This window comes from Ambystoma mexicanum, chromosome 8 (assembly GCF_040938575.1).
Source record: "Ambystoma mexicanum isolate Mex_15411 chromosome 8, UKY_AmexF1_1, whole genome shotgun sequence".
Classification (NCBI taxonomy): domain Eukaryota; kingdom Metazoa; phylum Chordata; class Amphibia; order Caudata; family Ambystomatidae; genus Ambystoma; species Ambystoma mexicanum.
In genome coordinates this window covers 1500137173-1500157661 of record NC_090929.1, presented here as the reverse complement: position 1 = coordinate 1500157661, position 20489 = coordinate 1500137173, and the positions used below count along the sequence as shown (strand labels likewise).

Sequence of the window (20489 nt, the reverse complement as noted above, 5' to 3'; positions counted from 1 at the left end):
CAGCAAGGTGAGCCAAGGGAATACACAGAGGCAATATTAGTTACCCCCCCATAGACTTACCTGATTTTACCACCGGGGGTACTATACCTCTTCACGGGTCGGTGCAGCTTCCACTGCATGCTCGCCGAACCCCGGCCCCTAAGGGGAAACAAAAGGACAGCAAGGTGAAACAAAGGGACAAAAAAGGGGAAACCTCCTCACCACAATAGACTTACCTGATTTTACCGTCGGAGGCATTATTGCCTGAGACTTCATACTTTCTCTCAGCGCCTGAATAAGGGAGAAAGCAACAGGTTACATATTGACATTATTTTATCGAACTGTGTTGAATAATACAAATCCTTACCTGAATATTACCGGTTGCCACGATGAACTCTTTGCTAGGGTCAAGCTGCAACCTGCAAGGAATCGGTCAAGAGTGAAGGTCAGACATTTGAACTCTTACGAACTACATACTTACGGCGTCTTGCCGGGAATCTCAGAGTCAATATTGTTCTGGAACTCACCAATTCCTTTGAGCCAGTGAAGCAACTGGTTATCTACGCACCCCTGCGCTCAATGCAGGATGGAGAGCTCATCTTTCCAAACCATCAGGTGAGACTATAAGAGGGGACATCAAAGGTGATCAGTGGGGAGAACAGCGGGAGTGGGGGAGGGTTAACGCTCAACTCCACGGGTGGTTAATTCCCTTTCTCCATTTGCAGAAGAATATTCCTACGGGCCAAGCAAATGAAGCTAGGTGGGCCAGTCCAGTCCGTCATCTCGGCACTACGCGTCACATTGGTGGAGACCGCAGCTGTCCAGTCCAGATCGACGTCCCTGTGGGAGCCAGGTGAGCGTAACAGCTCACAGTTCTTCAGAAAAGAAAAAAATCACTTTCAGACTTGATTGTGGTGTTTAGATTAGGTTTACTCCTATGTTGTACAGATTAATTGTATTGCTTTCCATACAGTATCCTGTTATTCCAAAGATCAAAGTTGGTCATACAAATAGATTGCATTTTGTATCATACAGTATCTTGTATTTCCCAAAGTCAAAAATGGTCTGTATTCATTTCATACATTATATATTGTCATACCTTTCGACACGTGCTTCCCCATAGTTTATACTATGGTTCACCAGGAGAGAAAAAGCTCTAAATAAACAAAGTAATGAAAAAAAGGTTTTGTAGAAGAAAAGGTTTTTTAGGAGAAAAAGTGATCATTTACAGAAAGATGGAAGAGGACACTTAATTGTTGGTAGCTGGAAGGTGAATAAGGATAATGTGCATTACATTAATTCTGATGTGGGTATTCACCCCTTGTTGTGGTTTAATCAGACTTGTATCCTTGTAAAGGTTTTGTCTTCCTTTATAACTCAGTCATAGGATCCTATCAGTGGATCCTCTGTGCAATATTAGACTGTGTGGGTGAATATAATGGTGTATTTTTAGGTTTAAGATTTGGAAAGTTGGGACATGTGCTCATTGTTCTAACCCATAGTTGTAGTTCTTAAAAGGAGGAGAGCTTTATAGGCTGAGCTGTTAAGAGAAAGAAAATATGCAGTCCAAGCATTTGTTGAGTTTAACTTCTGATTACATGCTGTTTTGTGGGCATTTCTTCTCTACAGAGTTTTAAGATAAAGCTGCAGGTATTTGTTATTTCTGACTTACCTATTATGGCTTTTTTCTGTTCTTTAAGTGGAGCAAGGAGATGCTGTTGTCTCCCACACAGTGCCAGGATCAGCGTTGTGTTGTTTCTCTGAGAGACTTCCGGTTTTATAACCAGAAGTTAATCATGCGACAATACGTCTGGTGGCCGTCTTGGATTTTATTTTTGCCGCGATTTTCTAAGGGTGGCTTTCTAGATACGAGAAGGATAAACCTGTGTTTTTTAGTGGAGAGATGTCTTGTAGTCATCGCAATGTTGTGTTTACTATAGCTTTGCGCACTGAGTCTCAATGATGTGCTTATCTGAGAAGTGGCATGGCAATAGTATAAGAAAATTTTAGATTCTTGTTGGCACACCATTATAATGAAAATATCTTAGCATACACACTGTATTTTAGCAATAATGACATTTCAAAAAACAAAAATAAACACAATTTGGATTGTTGTTTGTACGACCAGAAATATGTTGGCATACATAATGTGTTTATGGCAATAGTAGCATTTCAAAAAACGAAATATAAACACAATTTGGGTTGTTGTTTGCACAACCAGGAATTGGAAGTGCCTTGACATAGATAATAGAACATTGCCATTGACTGTGATCTTAATGTTTGTTTTTATAGCCAATGGGACATCGCATGGTCCGAGTTACAACCTGAGTTGCATGTGTCCATGATGCAAATCCATTTAGCTTCTTTCCTGCGAAGGAGCAGTTCTCTATTTCACTTTCTCTAGTCCTAGTAATTTATGTTTTTAATTTGTGTTGGTTGGTGTTCCGAAATTAAGTGGATTGCCATAGGGTACCTCAAATCTCCGTTTTTGATGACTCTTAAGTGTTCCATGAGTCTCGTTTTTAAAGCCCTAATGGTACTGCCTATGTACATTTTATTCCAACACACAAATGATGCCATATATGATGTATTTGCTATTACAGTTAATAAGCTGTTTTATTGTTTGTGCTTTCTGATTAGGTAAGAGTTGTTCCTTTATTTCATTTGCAATTTGGGGGCAGATTTTGCAGTGTCCACATTTGTAAGTTCCTGTAGGTGCCGGAACATTCAGAATTGTACTTAGTTTGATCTCTGGTTCTCCTTTTAGGTGACTTGGGCTAACGCGCTGTTTAAGATTCGGTGCTTTCCGAAATATTAGCGATGGATTTGCTTAAATATGTATGATTAATGTCTCATCTGTTTTTAGGATATTCCAGTGTTTAGTCCGAATCCTTTTAAGGACAAATACATCAGTGCTGTAGGTGGTGATAAAATTGTTTTTTGTTGATTTATTTTCCTTTCTTTGTTTATTGGTGAGTAGAGTATTCCTGGGGATTCGTGCGGCTCTATGTATTGCTTGTTCGAAAGCTTCATTTTCATATCCTCTTTGTGTGAATTTTTCTTTTAGTTCTTGAACGCGTACCTGGAATTTTTCATCTGTACTGCAGTTTCTTTTAACTTTTAGTATTTCCCCTTAGGGTATGTTCTTAATGATATGTTGGGCATGGTTACTATCTGCATGTAGCACGCTGTTCACCACTGTTGGATCTGTTAGTATCCTTTCCCCATCTGTATACAGTTTCAGATCTAAGAATTCAAGTGTAACCAAGCACTATGCACTACACTAGTCGCAACGCTGACCTTGCACTTGGTATGTGTGCAGCCAGAGCAAATTAAATGTCTGGCTGCATTTAAGTAGTAGGCATGGTGTGGTGGTTGTGAGATTAGTAGAATGTGTGCAGCTAGTACAAATGGACTTGGGTATCTGCATTCTGGCTGCAGTGAAGTTTGTGAGTGGGATTTTGTGTGCAGTGAGGCTGATTTTCTGTGGGGATATAGCTGCATTCTAAAGACTGTTGAGGTGATCTTGGAGGTGTGTAACTATGTGTGCAGCCAAGCCAAATTAATCTAGGCGTATATCTGCATTGTTGTTTCTTGGTGCAGAGGCGAGAGTTAGCATATTGGTGTGTTTGAGTGTCCGTATTGCTGCAAGGGGGGACCCTGTTCCTGATGAGCTTCCAGTGCCTGTCGAGGTGATGGTATCTCCCTATGGGATCGGTGAAATTAGGCTTAGGTCCTCCCAGGGTCTTGTTGGGTCTGCAATTGCTTATTGGCGTTGTCTTTTAGACAATGACAACCGTATCTGGACCAAATCATATAGTTTCAATGTAGGTGCTAGAGAGGCACTTGATCAGTAGTCCTACTAAATCCATTCTCAGATGGGTAGGACTGGCAGAGATATAGGTGGTAGTAGGCCCTTGGTATGTAGTTCTGCTCAAAGATTTCCAGATGAGTAAGATTAGCAAGGATAGGCATCTCCTGGAACGATAGCGTAGTGTATTTCTGGAGATGGCAAGGATCAAGCTCAGTCGTGGCGTTGGTACACAAGGCTGACTTCTGCAATCACTCCTTCACTACTGGAGCCTTCCCCACTGAAGCACCCTCTTGTGCACGCTCAGCCGACCACTCCTGCTCGGCTAACTATCGCCCAATTTCGATCACTCCTTTCCTGAGCAAATGCCTGGAAAAGCTGGACATCTCCCAGCTTAATCTTCACACTGAATCTGTTGGTTGTATCCATGACCATCAGTCTGGCTTCAGAGCAGCCAGAAGCAAGGAAACTGCTCTCTTGAACACCGTGAAAACCTGCTCTCTAACCTTGATTCTAATCTCCCATCTGTCCTCATCTTACTCGATCTCTCTTCTGCCTTTGACCGGGTCAACCATGCCATCCTGGTCAGCCGTCTCTGTGATAACCTGGTTATCACCGATTAGGCCCTGGCCTGGCTGACCTCTTTCCTCTCTGATCGACCCTCAAGGTCCAACTTGGGTCCTTCCTTTCCTCTATCTCACTCTCGACCTGTGGTGTTCCCCAGGGGTCTAACCTCTCTCCCTGGCTCTTCAACCAATACCTGGCACCTCTCGCCCACTGCATTGCTGCTCTCTGCTCCAACTTTTAGTGCTATGCGGATGACACTGAGCTCGCTTTCAGGCTCCCCTCAGCCACCTCTTCTCCTTCTCTCATCTCTGACTTTCTGCCATCCAGTAGTGGTGTGCCGTCAATGATCACTGCCTTAATGCCAGTAAGATGGTGAGTCTCCTCATCGGCACACCTGCACCCTCCTTTCCTGTCACTCTCTGGCTGGCATCCCTTAGCGCTCTTCCTAAGAGCCTCAGAGTCATCTTCGACTCCACACTCTCCTTTTCTCCTCACATCTCTGACATCTCTAAGAAGTCAAATTACCTACTGCACCTCCTCAGAGGTATTCTTCCTTTCCTCCCCTTCCCCCAGAAGCTCATTGTCTATAGAGCTCTGGTTCTCTCTAGGCTGGACTACAGCAACAGCCACTTTCTAAATCTGCCTGCTTCTACTCTCCGGCCTCTGCAACTCATCCAGAACAGAACTGCGATACTTGTCCTAGGCCTCAAGCCCAGGGATCGTATCTCTCTAGCACTGAAATCCCTTCATTGGCTCCAAGTGGCTGCAGAGATTAAGTTCAAGACCCTCTGCATTGTCCACAAGGCTTTCTGGGGCCTGGGTCCTCAATAACTCCAACTCTCTCTTCGTAAATACCTTCCTACTCGAGCTCTTCACTCCTCCACCTCCATCTCCCTCAGGGCCAGTCGCTTCTCCAAGCAACAAGTTGGGGGTAGATCTCTTTCTTCGGCTGGGGCCTCCCTGTGGAACAGCCTCACTGCCTCTCTGAAACTTGAGGAGAACCATGTCTGGTTCCGGAAGCACCTCAAGACCTTCCTCTTTGCTTCTGCCTCCTCTCTTCCTCTCCCCTGCTGATCCTCTGTCTGATGCTGCAATGGTCACCTGGCTATCCTCTGATTTCGGGCCCAGGTCCCTGCCCAACCAGTTCCACACCCGCACTGCCGCCTGGCAACTCTTGCACTTGGGGATGTATATGTAACTCTACAGTCCCCCTACCTGCACTTATTGGACACCCGCTATCTACACTTACCCTTGCACCTGCCACCTGCTGGCCGCACTTCTTGTTATTGTTGATCCCATGTACAGCACTGCTCCCCTCCCACCTCCCCTGGCACTTTTCCCCTCCCTTCTCCCCTGCACTTGCACAATCTCAATGTCACTTGACCTAGTAAGATCGTTGTCTCTGTCCTCCCTCTGTTCCCCTTCCCTTGCCTCGTCACGCCTTAAAACACTTGTGTATAGGCACGTTATAAATGCCATATCATATCATAATATCTCATGTATTCTCCTCCAGGCGATCCACTTTTGAGAAGGGAGTTCTCTCGTGGTTGTAGTGAGGGCACACTACTCTATAATTATAATTATAGTTGTTCTTTTATAGTGCGCTTAATACCGGCGAGTGGTTTCTAAGCACAGGATCTGGATTCTGACCTATGTTTGCGTTGAGTTGTCTTGCTTCCAAGACAAACGCGTTGCTCCTGAGCTATCCTAAGCTATCTATTGCGCACACTAAAACAAGCACGTTTTAGGAGTTGTAGCATATGCCTGCCACACTGTTTATTGTAATTGGTTATTTATAACACGCTTAATACCGAGAGGTTTCTAAGCGCAGACCCAGGGATCAAACATGTGTTTCTTCGTGTCGTCTTGCTTCCAAGGCAAGCACATTTTCCCTGAGCTATCCTCCCGAGACACACTTTTAAGGGAGCGTAGAGGTATATTTTGTAAAGGTGAATGCTAGATCGCCAACCCCAGTGCATCTGACACACAGACAATGGATTTCTTGGTCCTTTTCTCATAGATTTCACCATGAAATACCACTGAGAAGAATAAGAGCCTCTACAGAAGAGAGGTGGGTGTTTTGAATATGCCACTAATATTAACAAACCACCTAATTAGATACATAGATTACTAAACCTGCTATACACCTTTGCAGGAGTTCGAGCCACATGTTATTTCGATGTGACAGCTATACACTGAACCAATTTCCTGGTCAGCCCACTGCCCGAGCACCGAAAACTCATTAGTGAAGGTTAGTGCACTCATATGGATTGGTATTTTTAGGCATTAAAATGAGTGCTGTAAGACCAAGTCTCACATACTATACAATTTGTATATATTTATTTTTAGTTCACAGGACAACCATACATTTAACATTAAGGAAGGGGTTGTGGAACACCAGTTTTGAAAATGGTTACTGTCCAGATGAAGGCCCATGCATACACCTAAGACCGGGTTTGGAATCCCGGATCTTATAGACAGGGCCGAAACACACAGTGTCGGCCAGTCGCAATGTGACCAAGTTGCGTAGGGTCACTGTCCTATAATCTCCTATTCTGTTTCCAATGTAGAACTTTACATTTAACCTCTCGGTCCTACTCTTGTGTATTGAAGGATTGTTGTAACATACGAGTGGACGGATAAATGTGATGTGTCCACAGAAGTAAGGTAGTTAATATATGTACTGTGAGAAATCAAAGGGTATCTCACCCGCTAGTCCTCAGGGACTTGCCATCCAGGTGGCCAGTACATGGCCATCGCTTTTGGATCCAGTTCCCGGGGGTGGACCAGGGCGGGAGGATCACCTGGGTGAGGAGTATTCAGGGAGTGGTGGTGAGATAGCTGATGTGAGACGTGCTATTCCCCCCTTTTTTGTTCATCGACCCCATCCTATATTTTTGGATTTTCTGAAATCCCCCACCCTGCACCCTTTTCACACAAGCACTGGGCCCAGGAAGAGGGTGACTGCGAGTAACCAGATTAACTCTCTCCCATCGTACTGGACATATCCCGGTAATCGGGTCAGGCAAAGTCAGGCACTTTACCCTAAGTGCATAGACCTGATACCAATTAGCTCTCCTTACACAAATAAAAGGCCACAACTAAAGACAAACACTAAGCAAGGCAGAACATGAGAACAAGCAGAACCTACTGGAACAGAGCAACAGTCCAAGGGACGAGAGCAGCGGGCCGAAAACCCCAAGGCTTCCAAACTGGCGGTCGTTGCCTCTGATAGGCTGCAAAAGATGTGTGGAGAAGGCCAGATCCCACAAGTGAAGATTGCATTGTGTTTCAGTGATGCCAGCAACCCTCCCCCGGGTGAACAGCAGAGTTGGGGAGGCGAGGTCAAGCCTGTGGTACTAACCACGACTCAAAAATTGGAAAATGAAAAACAAGAAAGAAGCACACCGAGTCGGTGAGTTGGCAAGCGACCTGAGAGACGGTCGGTTGTGTGTTAAAGTGAATGAAGTAGCAACATCATATCGCAAGTGAAGGCTGCACGCGTGTGGATGAGACACGAAGAAAGGCAGACCCATGAATGAACTTTAAAGTGAAATACAGCTTCAAGATCAGCGATACTAAGTAATCGAGTGGTCTGGTGAAAAGACGGAGCCCCATTCGAAAGTCTCTGTGAAAGGTGCATTATTTGAAGCTAAAGGGCACACAAACGGCAAGAGTGAAAGTAAATAGTGACTGTTAAGTAGAAGTGGTCCTGCAGTGGTTTGTAAAGAAAGCCACACACATTCGAAAGACTTCGACATACGAAAGGGGTTTGAGTCCGATTGAGAGAGATCCGAAGTATAACGAGCTTGGAGAAGGGAGCCCCCTTGCACCTTTATGTGAACTGTATCGTGAGAGGTCTGAGCCCGGCAGAGGGGGACCTTTGTGAACATTTTGGTTAAAACATTTGTTTGGAAGTCAGAGAAAGGAACTTTAAATGTGGAAGGCCAGGTGGTCCTCGATTCATGGTTTTGAACTGTTTACTGTGTTGGAAGGTGAGCCATAGTGTGTCATCCTGCCTACAAGGATCGCCTTACCTCGTGAGGCCTAACGTGGGGATGAGAGCTGCTTCAGTCACATTATCATTATCATTTGAACACTGACTTTTTCTTTTACATAAATGTTTCTCCTTTTTACAATTTTTGTACAAGAGATAGGGCAGGCATTAGGTTTTTGTTAGCATAGGCCATTTTGATTTGACAGACTACACTAGCACTGTTTTGTTTATCGTTTGATGGCCGAGACTACTCCCATCTTAGTTATAGGGCAGAATAGGAGTTTCTCCAACCCCCCCAATAAAGGCTTTACAAATTGTATCCATTGTGTCGGTGTCAATGCCTTCCCTACAGTACTCATTGCTTGAGCACCTTTACTAACCCACATCACTATTTGTTTACAAGATCATGGTTTTTTCACACAATCCCATTTTTTTCTTCTGTAATGTTATTTGAACAATATTAAACAATTTGTGTCCATGACCTGATGTGTGAGTCTGCACCAGTGTATGCATAATTGCTTTGTGCATCAGAGTCTTCCATTCATTCTGCGAAAGAGATGATGTGAAAATTGAGGGGTAGTCTATATACTCTATGTTATTATTTCAGTGTTTTGCTTCTCAAGCATGGCCATGGGAAATTTGAGGTCTCAGAGCGTTCATGTACGTATTTTCTTTTATCCTGCATTCATTCACGCCTAGGCTGACTCTGCAAACTGAAAATCCTTTGAGGACTGTGTGGACACTCGGCGTACTTCTTTCACACCCCGGCAGGCACCCCAATGATACGCGGGGCACGGGCACTTCAACAGCACGTCTTGCTTTATTCAAACATAGAGTCTAACTGATTCCAACACCCCGCCTCATCCCTTACTCCAAATTAACATCAGGGGACAGGACCGCAAGAGCGACCCTCCCACATAATGATGTGGGGAGACTGCGGTCTCGGATGTTGCCTCACATCCTGACATCTCCCCCCTTTTTAGAGTACAATAGCACCTCCATCTGTTACCTCTTCAATGAGTCTTTGAGGTTTCATGCAGCTCCTCTGTGGTCTCCAAAGGCTGTAAGGAGTGGGGGGCCCGGTAGTGTCTGTGCCCTCTTTCCTTCTTCCTCAGATGCTTCTCCATCCCCCAGATATGGTTCATCCTGCCATCGCTCTTAGGCGCTGTCGTCGTCGTCCCTTTGCCATGCTGTCTCACGTAGGGCCACAGCTCTCTTGAAGTATGATATATTGCGTGTCATTGACGAGTGACCTTCTCTCTCTGCAGAGATCATGTTGCCTTTTCTTTGTGTCACCATTAGTATATCCGGTGAAAATGTGGCATCTTCCTTTTGCCCTTTTGGTTGCTGTATGAACACCTGATCTCCTGGCGGCTCTAATGTTGACTCCTGAGCTCTCCTTTGGACGTCGGCTGTGTCCTTCATTTTCTTCTCCTCCTCTGTGTCTTTCTTCCTTGCATGTTGTTCTAGCGGGGTTGGGGCCCCCTGACTCAGATCTTCCGGCAGACTTGTCTTGACTGGTCTCCTGAACATTAAGTCAGCCAGGCAAACCCCTGTGGTGCTGTGAGAGGTGTGTCAATATTCCCTCAGTAGTTGGTAGAGGGCTTTTTCGAATGGCTTATTTAAGAGGGTAGCTATTTGTAGGGTCCGTTTGATGTTGGCCATGAACCTCTCCATGATGCTATTCGCTTGGGGCCCCCTCGGGGTTATTTTCCTGTGTTGGTAGCCCATGCATGTCGCACATTTTTGGAAGTTCAGACTGGTGAACGGTGGGCCATTATCTGACTTTATCACCCTCGGAACTACATATGCGGATAGCATGCGATCAAGCGCTGGGATGACAAACGTGGTGGCCGTGCTCTCAACAAGTTGCGCTTCTGGGAAGTGTGAATGTTTGTCAATTAGTACTAGGACATACATGCCATTTCGGAGAGGGCCAAATATGTCCCCCGCGTGTTTGTCCCATACTTGTTCCGGGAGTGGGGACATCTGCAGTGGATTCGGGTGTGATGGCGGGGCTACTTGCATACACGTCGTGCATCCCCCCAACCAGGTTTTCCACTAAGGCATCTAAACTCGGGAACCACACTTTTTGTCTTAGTTATCGCTTGGTTGCCACCACCCCCCGGTGTCCTTCATGCACCAGCTGGACTGTCTTCTCCCGATGTGACTCAGGTATTACTACTTTGCAGGCCTTTAGTACGACATGATCCTTTACAATGGAGAGTTCCAGCCTGACCTGGTCAATCCATCGGATGTCGTCCCGTATTGCCTCAGGTTCGTGTTCGGCCTGTTTCATGTGCGCACGTTTGTCTGACTGTATGCAGTGCCTGACGATTCGAATGGGTGGATCTTGATCCGACTGGGTGATGATTTCCGACCACCCTACCGGGAGTGGTTGCAGGTGATGGACCACATAGTTGATGTATGCGTCTGCTATGGATGGCTGTGCACATGCTGCAGCTGCTCCTGTCGGGTGGCGGGATAAATAGTCAGCAGGATTATCCTCCTTGCCGGGGCGATGTTCAATGACATATTTGTAGACTTGGAGGCGCAGCCCCCACCTTGCAATTCTTGGAGGCATCCTTGCCTTGGGGTCACCATAGATTGTGAGTAGGGCCTGGTGATCAGTTATGACTGTACATTCTTTGCTATATAAGAATAAATGAAAATATTTGCAGGCCCATACCACTGACAGGCTTTCTTTCTCCTCTTGGGAGTATGCCTGTTCTGTGAGTGTGAGGCTCCTGCTGGGGTAGGCCACTATGAAAATGTTTGATGGCTCGGCCGGGTCCCTTTGAGTGAGAATGGTGCCCAGCCCTATGGGACTGGCATCGACGATCACTTCAGTATCCCGTTGCGCGTCGAAGTATGCCATGTATTCCGCCCTGGCGATGGCGTTCCAGATGGTCTCACATGCTTTTTGGCAGTCCTCGGACCACTAAAATGGTGATCTTTGTGAGTGAGCAACCGCAGGGGGTTGCTCACGGTGGCGTAATCCTTTATATATCTGGAACAGTAACTGGCCAAACCAAGGAACACGCACAGTTCCGTCGTGTTTGTGGGGGGCAGTGCCGTGTTGAGGGCAGCTACCTTATCTGGGTCTGGCTGCATTCCTTTGTCTGAAAAGAGGTGGCTGAAAAACCTTAAGGACCCTTTGCTGAATTTGCATTTATTTTTGTTAAGTGTGAGATCTGCTGCCTCCAGAGCTGTGCACACGCTGTGTAGAGCCACGTCATGCTCTTCCTTGGTCTTTCCAAACACTAGGACATCATCTGAATAATTCAGGCAGTTTGGAACGTGTCGGATCACTCAATGGATCTCCTCCTGGAAAATTTCAGTGGCTGATCATATGCCAAAGCTGAGTCTCTTATATTGAAAGAGTGTTAGCTGGGTCACGAATGTCGTGATGTATCTTGATTCGGGCCTTATTTCTGTTTGGTGGTATCCTTTTGTTAGATCTAAATTTGAAAATACTTTGGCTCCATGGAGGAGATGAATCATGTCAGTGATTCTTGGTGCTTGATGTCTCTCTTTCAGTCGCCACGTTTGCTCTCCTCATGTCTACGCACAGGCGTATCGACCCATCCAGGGACATTTTGGGGAACGGGACTATGGCTGATACCCACGGCGTCGGGCCGGTGACGGGTTCAATGACTTGCAATTTCATGAGTTGATCTAGTTCCTCTTCCACCGGTCTCTGTATGTTCACAGGTATTCCCCTATAATGCTGGGCTACTGGTGGGATTTCAGGATTGATGTGTAAGTGGACTTTCCTGTTCTTCAATTTTCCTAGCCCTTTGAACAGTTTTGGAAATGCTTCTTCAACTGCCTCCGGTCTGGTGAAGTATTTGTGAGCCATTATTTGATATAAAATGGGCACTAGGCCCATGTCAACCACCGTTTTGAAGCTCAAAATGCAACCGCTGTTGGGCTCTGTCTTCAATATGTGCAGTGGAATCTTTACAGCGTGTGCCTTGTGTGCGCACCAGGCCATGATGGTGCCTTTACATGGCAGTGGCGTTGTTGCTCCGTAGGGATGTATGTCCACTGTGGCTTTACGTATTTTAGGTGGTCGGGCCAATGAGTTCTAGGCTTACTCACTGATGATGTTGATGGTAGCGCCTGTATCAATCAGGAATTCCAACGGTGTGTCATTCACCTGTAGCGTTAGGATGAAGCTGTGTCGAGTGGCCGTTTCATTGTTGACAGCCCAGACATACCCTTTCTTTCTCTGGTCGTCCTCAGATGATGAGGTTTCACTGCTCGAAGGTGAGCTCATCTCGATGTATCTGATGAACCGCCTTCTCTGGCTGCACCTCGACCCTTCCGAAGACCGTCTTTCTTCCCAGGCGTATGTACTTCTACATTCCCTGACTTCTCTCCGTTGGGCTCTGGGGTCATTTTCTGATTTGTTACCTGGTGGACTTTGGCAGGAACTACAGTCTTGGATTCACTGTCTACCCGGCGTGGATGCAGGCACGTTCTTGCATAGGGCCCTGAAGTGATCCATCCCTCCACAGGCAGCGCACTGCTGGCCCACCGCAGGGCACTCTTCTGTGTGTGGATATTCGTACCCACACCTGTAGCACATGGCTTCTGAGTGCTTCCCACCTTGGTTCGTGACAGTGGCTAGCTTGTTGACTAGCTCTTGGTTCGTCGATGGCAGTCGTATGACCATCTTGCCTAGATTGTCAAGTTGTGATTCCACGGCTGCTTCCATTCTGGCTAGGGCCAGTATTTCCTCTAGCGATCTTTGTTTCTGCAACAGTTGCTTTCTGAACGGTTGTGATATGCAGCCTGCTATTACTTGCGATCTTAAAGCCTCCTCGTTAGAGTAACAATGGAATTCACAGTATTTAAGTTTTATGCGGAGGCGCATCACAAAATTGTCAAGGGACTCACCCCTTTCTTGTCTGGTCGTGTGAAACACGTGACGCTTATAGTCAATGTTGGTGTGGGGAGCAAAGTATTCCGATAGCTTGTCGTGTAGTTCCCCACATGTCGCGGTATCCAGGTTGAGCAATTCTCCTGCAATATCCCTGACTGCAGGCCCTAAGGCCATGGACAGGGTGTTTTTCAGTCTTGCGTTGTCCGTGAGACCTAAGCCCCTACCTAAAATTTGAAGTCTCTTAGCCATATGGCCCAGCGGGGGCCCAAATTGGTGGTGTCGCTCAGATCGAATGGATTGGGCATATGCATGACTTGTGCCGTTCCTCCTGCCGCCTGCATCTGGTTGGCGGCATCCCCTGCTGCCCCCTCTGCCCTTGACGAGGATGCTACTGGGTCTGACATGGTGCAGTGGTTGAGGGGTGTTTTGGTTGTGGTGTGATGATCTTCTGGGGCTCGTGTGCCGTGGTTGTGGTTTGGCTGTGTGCTTCCCTTGTGTTTATGACTGTGCTTAGCACCCGCCTGTCAGGATGATAGCCAGGGCATTTCAGTGTGCAGCTGGGCCTTCTTATTGTTTGTTTCTGGGGCGTCTCCCCTGTACACGTGTCTCTGGGGCTTCCACCTCTCCCCTTCGTGTGCTTGTGTACAAATGGTTCTTCTTGTTCTTGGTACCTGCGGTGTCACCCCTGCACACATGTTTCTTGGGGCATACGCTTCCCCACTACATGTGCTCCTGTTCCAAACTGTACTTGTGCCTCAATTCAGGCCATTCAGGGCCGCTATAATGGGCGGGGCGCGTGCCTCGCGCTATCCGCTATGCCACAGGGCCTCCTTGGCTCTTCTTGCGAGCTGGGCTGGCTGTGGCCCTCTGTTGGCTGGCTGTGGCCCTCTCTGCTGCTTGCAAGCAGGGTATTCTGGCCGCCCACGTGGTTCGCCGTGCGCCTCCGGGCCTTTGGCCACCACAGCTCAGGAGCCGGACATGTGAGGTGCGCCGACGTGCTTCGACTGCCCGACAGCAGACCTCACCTCGGTGCTGGGTCGCATACGCTCCTCGTTGCCATTGTGGACACTCAGCGTACTTCTCTCACACCCCGGCAGGCACCCAATTGATATGTGGGACACGGGCACTTCAACAGCACGTCTTGGTTTATTCAAACATAGAGTCTAACTCCAACACCCCGCTCCCTCCCTAACCCCAATGTCACATCAGGGGACGGGACCGCAACGGCGACCTTCCCACATAATGATGTGGAAAGACTGCCGTCTCGGATGTTGCCTCACATCCTGACAGACTGGGCCTGCAGAAATGCTTTGTTCTTGAGAGCAGCAACTGTGTAACAAGACCTTCCACAGTATGAAGACCCATGAACCTGTCTTGCTGGGAGCAGAGCGTGAATACATTTGTTCAGCTAATTGTCATTCCTTCTATGGTGGTTTGTCTAAATCATTCTGCCTCTCACGTGTTCCCTTGTCATGCGCCTGTGCTCTAATAAGTGTATGTGCATCACCTCCTCCTCTGCAGGATCCAACCAGCTCCAGTCACATACTCCAGTCAGGTTCGTATCTCAGTCAAGTTAACAGGAATTGTCCAGTCTTGCTCGACCATCCTTCTCGCTGTCTTATTGCTATCCCAGTAGCGACCTTAACCTGGTATATACTAAACTATTGCACCTCCTAAATTCATTTGTTAAAGCCTTGTGTGGAGCCCTCTCGGATCCGGTTTCGCTCTATGGGTCCTGACATAAAAACACACAAATGTATTATTGACAAGTAACTGTTGATGCGCACACACAGAGCAGCTCCAACATACTCTTTTTGCTAAAGGTGCATGCCGCATGTGTTCAACATTGCAAAATGCACAGTCCATGCTAAGGTAATTTCAAATTAATGCCAACATGCAAAATGTTTCAGTGCTTGTCTGGATCTCAACCCTGGGCTTTCCAATTCAATGCTTTTTTTCGTTTTGAGTGCAAAAGCACCCTTATATTTCCTTACATATTATAACATGCATGCTTCATCTTGCAGAATGTCTGATATCTGGTAGCTGCCCTTAACAGTGACAATGAGCGAATGACTAACAGTTGAAGGTTGTGAGAAAGGGTCTTGAAGGGGAGACAGCAGGCACAGTTGTACCAAATTCACATACATCATTGTACTGAAACTGGTAAAAAAAAATTCACATTGCCTCTTACGCCCTCAATTAGCCACACCTGAGGGTCAGGCTCATACGTCAGGTGAGAGCCAAAGACTAGTGTTATTTATTGACTCCCCAGAACACTGTTAGAAGAACAGAGGCTATCCCACATAGTACAATTAAGACAATAAACAGAAGAACCCAGCTTTAACATTGCATTATTATGTAAATAAATGCCATAATAATGAAGTGCAAAGACCCATTCGAAAAGCAATGCATCACAGTATGCACAATTTGACATTTGTGAAAGTGTAAGGCACATACATTACAGGCAGTCACCAGCCTGACAGCAGAGAAAAGGAGCAGTTAAAAAGAAGTGCACCCAGTGCAACATAACCAAGTGAGAACCCAGTGGAAAAGTCAAGGGGTTTATTCTGGCTATTACAATCCCATTCTCTGGCACTTATTCTGCAAATCTGTCCCCTTCTTTCGCTCTGTTATCAAGGGTTCTTTGATGGGGAATGCTGTTTACTTCTTTCTGTTTTCTTTGGCGTTTCAGGAAGAGGTCATCAGAACCCTTCATAGACTATGTCGGGTCAATGTCATGGAGTGGGTAGTCCAGCCCAGCCCCAATGGTCGCTTGAGCCCCACATCTTCTGTCAAGACTAGTGACTCTGTAACAGATGTCTATTGCATTGTGGTTGGATGGATTCCATGTATACCTTTGATGTGGCATCAGATAAGACACTTTGTGATCGCACGCAGTAAAAATAGAATAAGTAAAATGAAGAGGTAAAAATAACTTTTCTTGAAAATCCTTAAGGAAAAAATGAAGAATAGAAAATGATCCAAACATTAATATTTATTGAAACAATTGTAATATTTACCATAGCAAATACGAAAAATACTCCTACCTGGGATCAGTATAGTGTAGATCAGAGGTGGGTTGCAGTGTTGTTTGGGGGCATCAGGGGCTTTACTCTTATGTTTGAGGGCATCAGGGGCTTGACTCTTATTTTGAAAGTATAACTTCAAGGCTGGAAATGGGTACACCCTAGAACTGGGGAGATGTATTTAGCTGTAAGTGGTATGGTGGGGCTTCACTTGTGATCAATCAATAAACAATACATTTAGAATAAAATATATATGATATATGCCTTACTCACAAACCGTTTTTCAATTAGATAATCCTACTGAAAAACCCTTGTCTCCGGCTTATATATATTTATTTTTTGCACCACATATGTTTTTCTTTTTGAAAAAATGAAGTAATACATGTATTAATTGTTGCTTTCTACATTTAAATTGTCTTTCATTTTACTGTTTATATTTCTGTCACTGTAAACCTATAGTTATTTTTACCTCTTCATTTCCATCCTGGGTTTATATTCCTGGAATATTATGACACAAGACAATAGAGGGGGCATATGGGTGGTCTATCAAATCTAAAATGTTGGTACCAGACATTCAATGTATCTGCACTAACTCCTCATGTTTAGTGACTGGGACACCACACGCCTCATGGCTCAAGAAAATGATTTAATGTACAAACTAAGGATGTAAGGAATGCATAAACATGATTAAAATTAAAAACAGAGCTCCTGTTTGGACTTACTCCACCAGCCTATAACATTTTACACCTATTTATAGAAGTTTTCCTTGAGAATATTAAACGACTGCTGCAAATTATCATTGGTATCATGTAGTGTTACTAATTTATTCTTTGTTCCTTCCTATTGCAAGGTGACCACAGATCTCCTGACTCGGGATGGGAAAGATATTGCGTTTGGCACCTACAGCCCAAGTTGGAAGTTTCATCGTAAGCTCGTCCATTCTGCCCTTTCTATGTTCGGAGAGGGGGCACTCGCTCTTGAGAAGATCAGTATGTATCACCTTATATCATCCTCATACTTTTAAGTCTAACCTCTTTGTCCCTTTGAAAGCTTTTATACCTTTACATCACATATTTAATTAAATAGCAACCATTGGAAACAGAGTGCGGACAACATGCGCCTTATTGTCCTATATGCCATTGACATTTAAGGGTAAAACCCATTTTCAATCTGTAAAAATCAGTGACACATTATATTTTGGATACTGATGGACTCTGTGAACTGGGTCAGGAAATATATAATTAATAGAGGAAAAAGCAGATGGTTTCCATCTATATTTAATGAGGAAGGTCCGGCATCCACTTATGAAGTAGCTGTCATTAATCAATTGACTTGGTGCCAATTTTACCCATACCACTACAATACTGTGTAATTAAATGGATCAAATATAGTTTGCATCTAATGACTGTCGTAGAACAGATGTTTTATTATGTATTAGACAGGGCTGCATCAGAACAACTATAGACCATTATTACGGGGCAAATCTTAGAGTATTTAAATAGGCAAAGGGGTAGTTAAGAGTAAGGTGTTTGGATTTAGGCGTGCTAGATCCTTTCATTGTGTTTGGAGTATTTTGTTAATTGTAAAAAAACACAGAGAGCTAGGGAATATTGTGGATGCTATATATTTTGAAAAATATTTAGATACACTGACACATGTTATCATTTAAATGTCACCAAAAGGAATTATAGGAATTTTTAGAACAGCGTGCAAATAAGTAGGGCTACACAGGACAATCAGGACAATATCTGAGTGGTGTTGCATGTGTAGTGAGGTATTTTAAACTTAGTTGCATTTTTGCCAGGAACCCCTTTGAAAGGCCGCTGCAAGACTGTCGGAATTTCTTTTAGGGCTGTCTGATTCAGGTAAGGAACAATTCCTGTATTTCTTTAGGGCCCTGGATCAGTCGGAAAATAAAGAAAATAAGGCCACAGCCCCATGGCTATGTATCCTCCCGACAAGGACCCTTATTTATATCCTTTTATTGGGACAAACTTGAGTTTGCAGTGGCTTATTCTGTGGTATTAACATTTTTTTCATTATTGTGGATTGGTTTTTATAGCAAAACCTTACGCAAACCATAAATGGAAAAAATACATTAGTTTGATTACAAAAATTGACAATAATGCTCTACACATCACATTATATTTTCACAATTCATTGAGAACAAACACATTGCTAAAACTAGTATGAAATTCATTCATAACTCCAATAGTTCATACATTTTTTTATAAAAAAAAACAAGTAAATGCACACCCTCCATAAATCTAATCCATAATCGTTCACCTGCATCAATACAATACAAATCCATCAAAACAAATATGTCTCCAGTTCTCAGTCCTGGGACAGTAAATAACAAGATGTTTCATAGTTTCCAACGCCTTGTCAGCCCTACATAAGCAACAAATTCTCTCCACATTAGCTAAACCCAGTCGCAACGCCAAACATTCTAAAGTAGGACTTTAGTTCAATTTGAATCTCATATAAACTGTCCTTAAGGTGTTGTGTGTAACTAGACTTATATATTTAGGCATATTATCCCTTTTCTTACAAAAATAAAATATTCAAAATACAAGGAATACTAACCTAATTGGTCTATAGAAAGCCTCCAATCTCTCTCATATAGTTTTCTCTTAGTTCTAACCTGGCTGTTAATAAGTTCTCAAATATCCGAACCAATTTCCAACATGAGGTTCTCTTGTATTTCAACAAATGGAGCAGAGACGGAACAGCTTTATCAACAATTGCCTTTTTGAGGTTGATGAAGAGAGAATTTGTCAGGGGACAGGCTAATGTAGCACACAAGGACAACTTTCTCCATTTCGATGCCAGAGATATCAATCCCAGTTCATGTCTTAACATGCAGTTGGGCATAGATAGAACAAGACCCAAAGTTGTTTTGCAGAGAGTGGCCTCTAGAGAATTAAGAAAAGGCACTAGATTAAACAATGTAACATAATGTCTAAGCCATCTATTAAAACCAGTACTATTTTAGACAAATAACATTTTTAAACGGGTGTCAAGGAAAATGTACACAGGCCTGCATAAATGCCTTGAAGTTGAGCAGACATGGGTATAATCTAGGCTCTCAAAGGATGTTTCACACATTTTTGAGAGAAGGTAGTAGAGATGGTAAATCCTGAATAGGAATTCTTTCAGGTATATCTCCAACAGTCCAAAACATGATTTTGGGAGCTCTTATTGGCGTATATGAGAATCTTCCATTTTATTTTCCCACTAAGCAGTAGATTGTTAAGATCTGCGTAAGAATTAAATGCGCTCAATTTTCTTTGCAGACGATGTGGGTTAAGATAAAAAAATTATAAATAGGCTGCAAAGGCTAACCAATGTAAGAGCTCTGTGTTATTAACATGCTCAACATATTTCATAAACATTTCATAAGTTCATAATGTCTCTCAGTCTCGGTGTTACCAGAGCTCCCCTACCAGGAATGAAAATAGTGCACAAGAAAAGTCACTTTGCAAAATGAAAAGATACTAGTTTTTGCGGTGTCCACAACTTGTCTTTCACTTGTTCCCTCGATGGCATCACAGGGCCGTCGTTCCTTTGTTTCTCATTCTCTTTAGTCCCTTACTTCTGTCTCCGGTCTGCTTCCCATCTCTAACTGGGCCCGTGTTTTTTTTTACAAAGGAATTTAGCCCCACCTCCCAACTTCTCTCTGGTGAAACGGACTTAGGTGCGTCTGCTGGGATAGAGATGGATTGCAGGGCTCCACCCCCAGGGATGGCTTGCAGCTCTGTTGTGGCACTTGAAATTGGCTTGTCCAGCCACTTGGGCAGTCCTCACTCTGCCTTTCACCCACTGCTGCTACCCTCCAGCTTCTCTCATGGAAAGGGAACTTGGGTTTGTCTCTTCAGGTAGGGATTCGCTGGTGAGCCTTACCCCTAAGGATGACTTTCAAATTGTGACTTGCGGCTGGCTAACCCAGACTCTTTTCTTAACTGTATGACCGTTGAGGCCTTGCACAGTGGATGGATGGATGGCTAGCTGGCTGGCTTGCTGGCTCTCTAGTTGGTTTACTGTCAGGTTTCCCTTCAAAAGTCAGGCCCCTTTTCCCACTGTAGATCTGGATTTAATTCCTTCACCTGGCTTGGGATAGCTGAGCATGTTGGGGCTGAAAGTTCTGCTGCACTACTGTTTCACAATTGCCCTATGAAACCTGCATAGTGTAAGCTGGCTGAAGTTTTGCCCTCTCAG

At 44.7% G+C, this 20489-nt stretch overlaps 1 protein-coding gene across 1 annotated transcript in view; it reads left to right on the top strand.

The window, feature by feature from the left end:
* CYP17A1 (cytochrome P450 family 17 subfamily A member 1) overlaps window positions 1–20489 on the top strand; it is a 503310-nt gene that overhangs the window by 216924 nt on the left and 265897 nt on the right. Inside the window, exon 2 of the mRNA XM_069611689.1 lies at window positions 17122–17260. Within this exon, the coding sequence (XP_069467790.1) occupies window positions 17122–17260 (139 nt within the window). The remainder of the gene's footprint in view (window positions 1–17121; window positions 17261–20489) is intronic.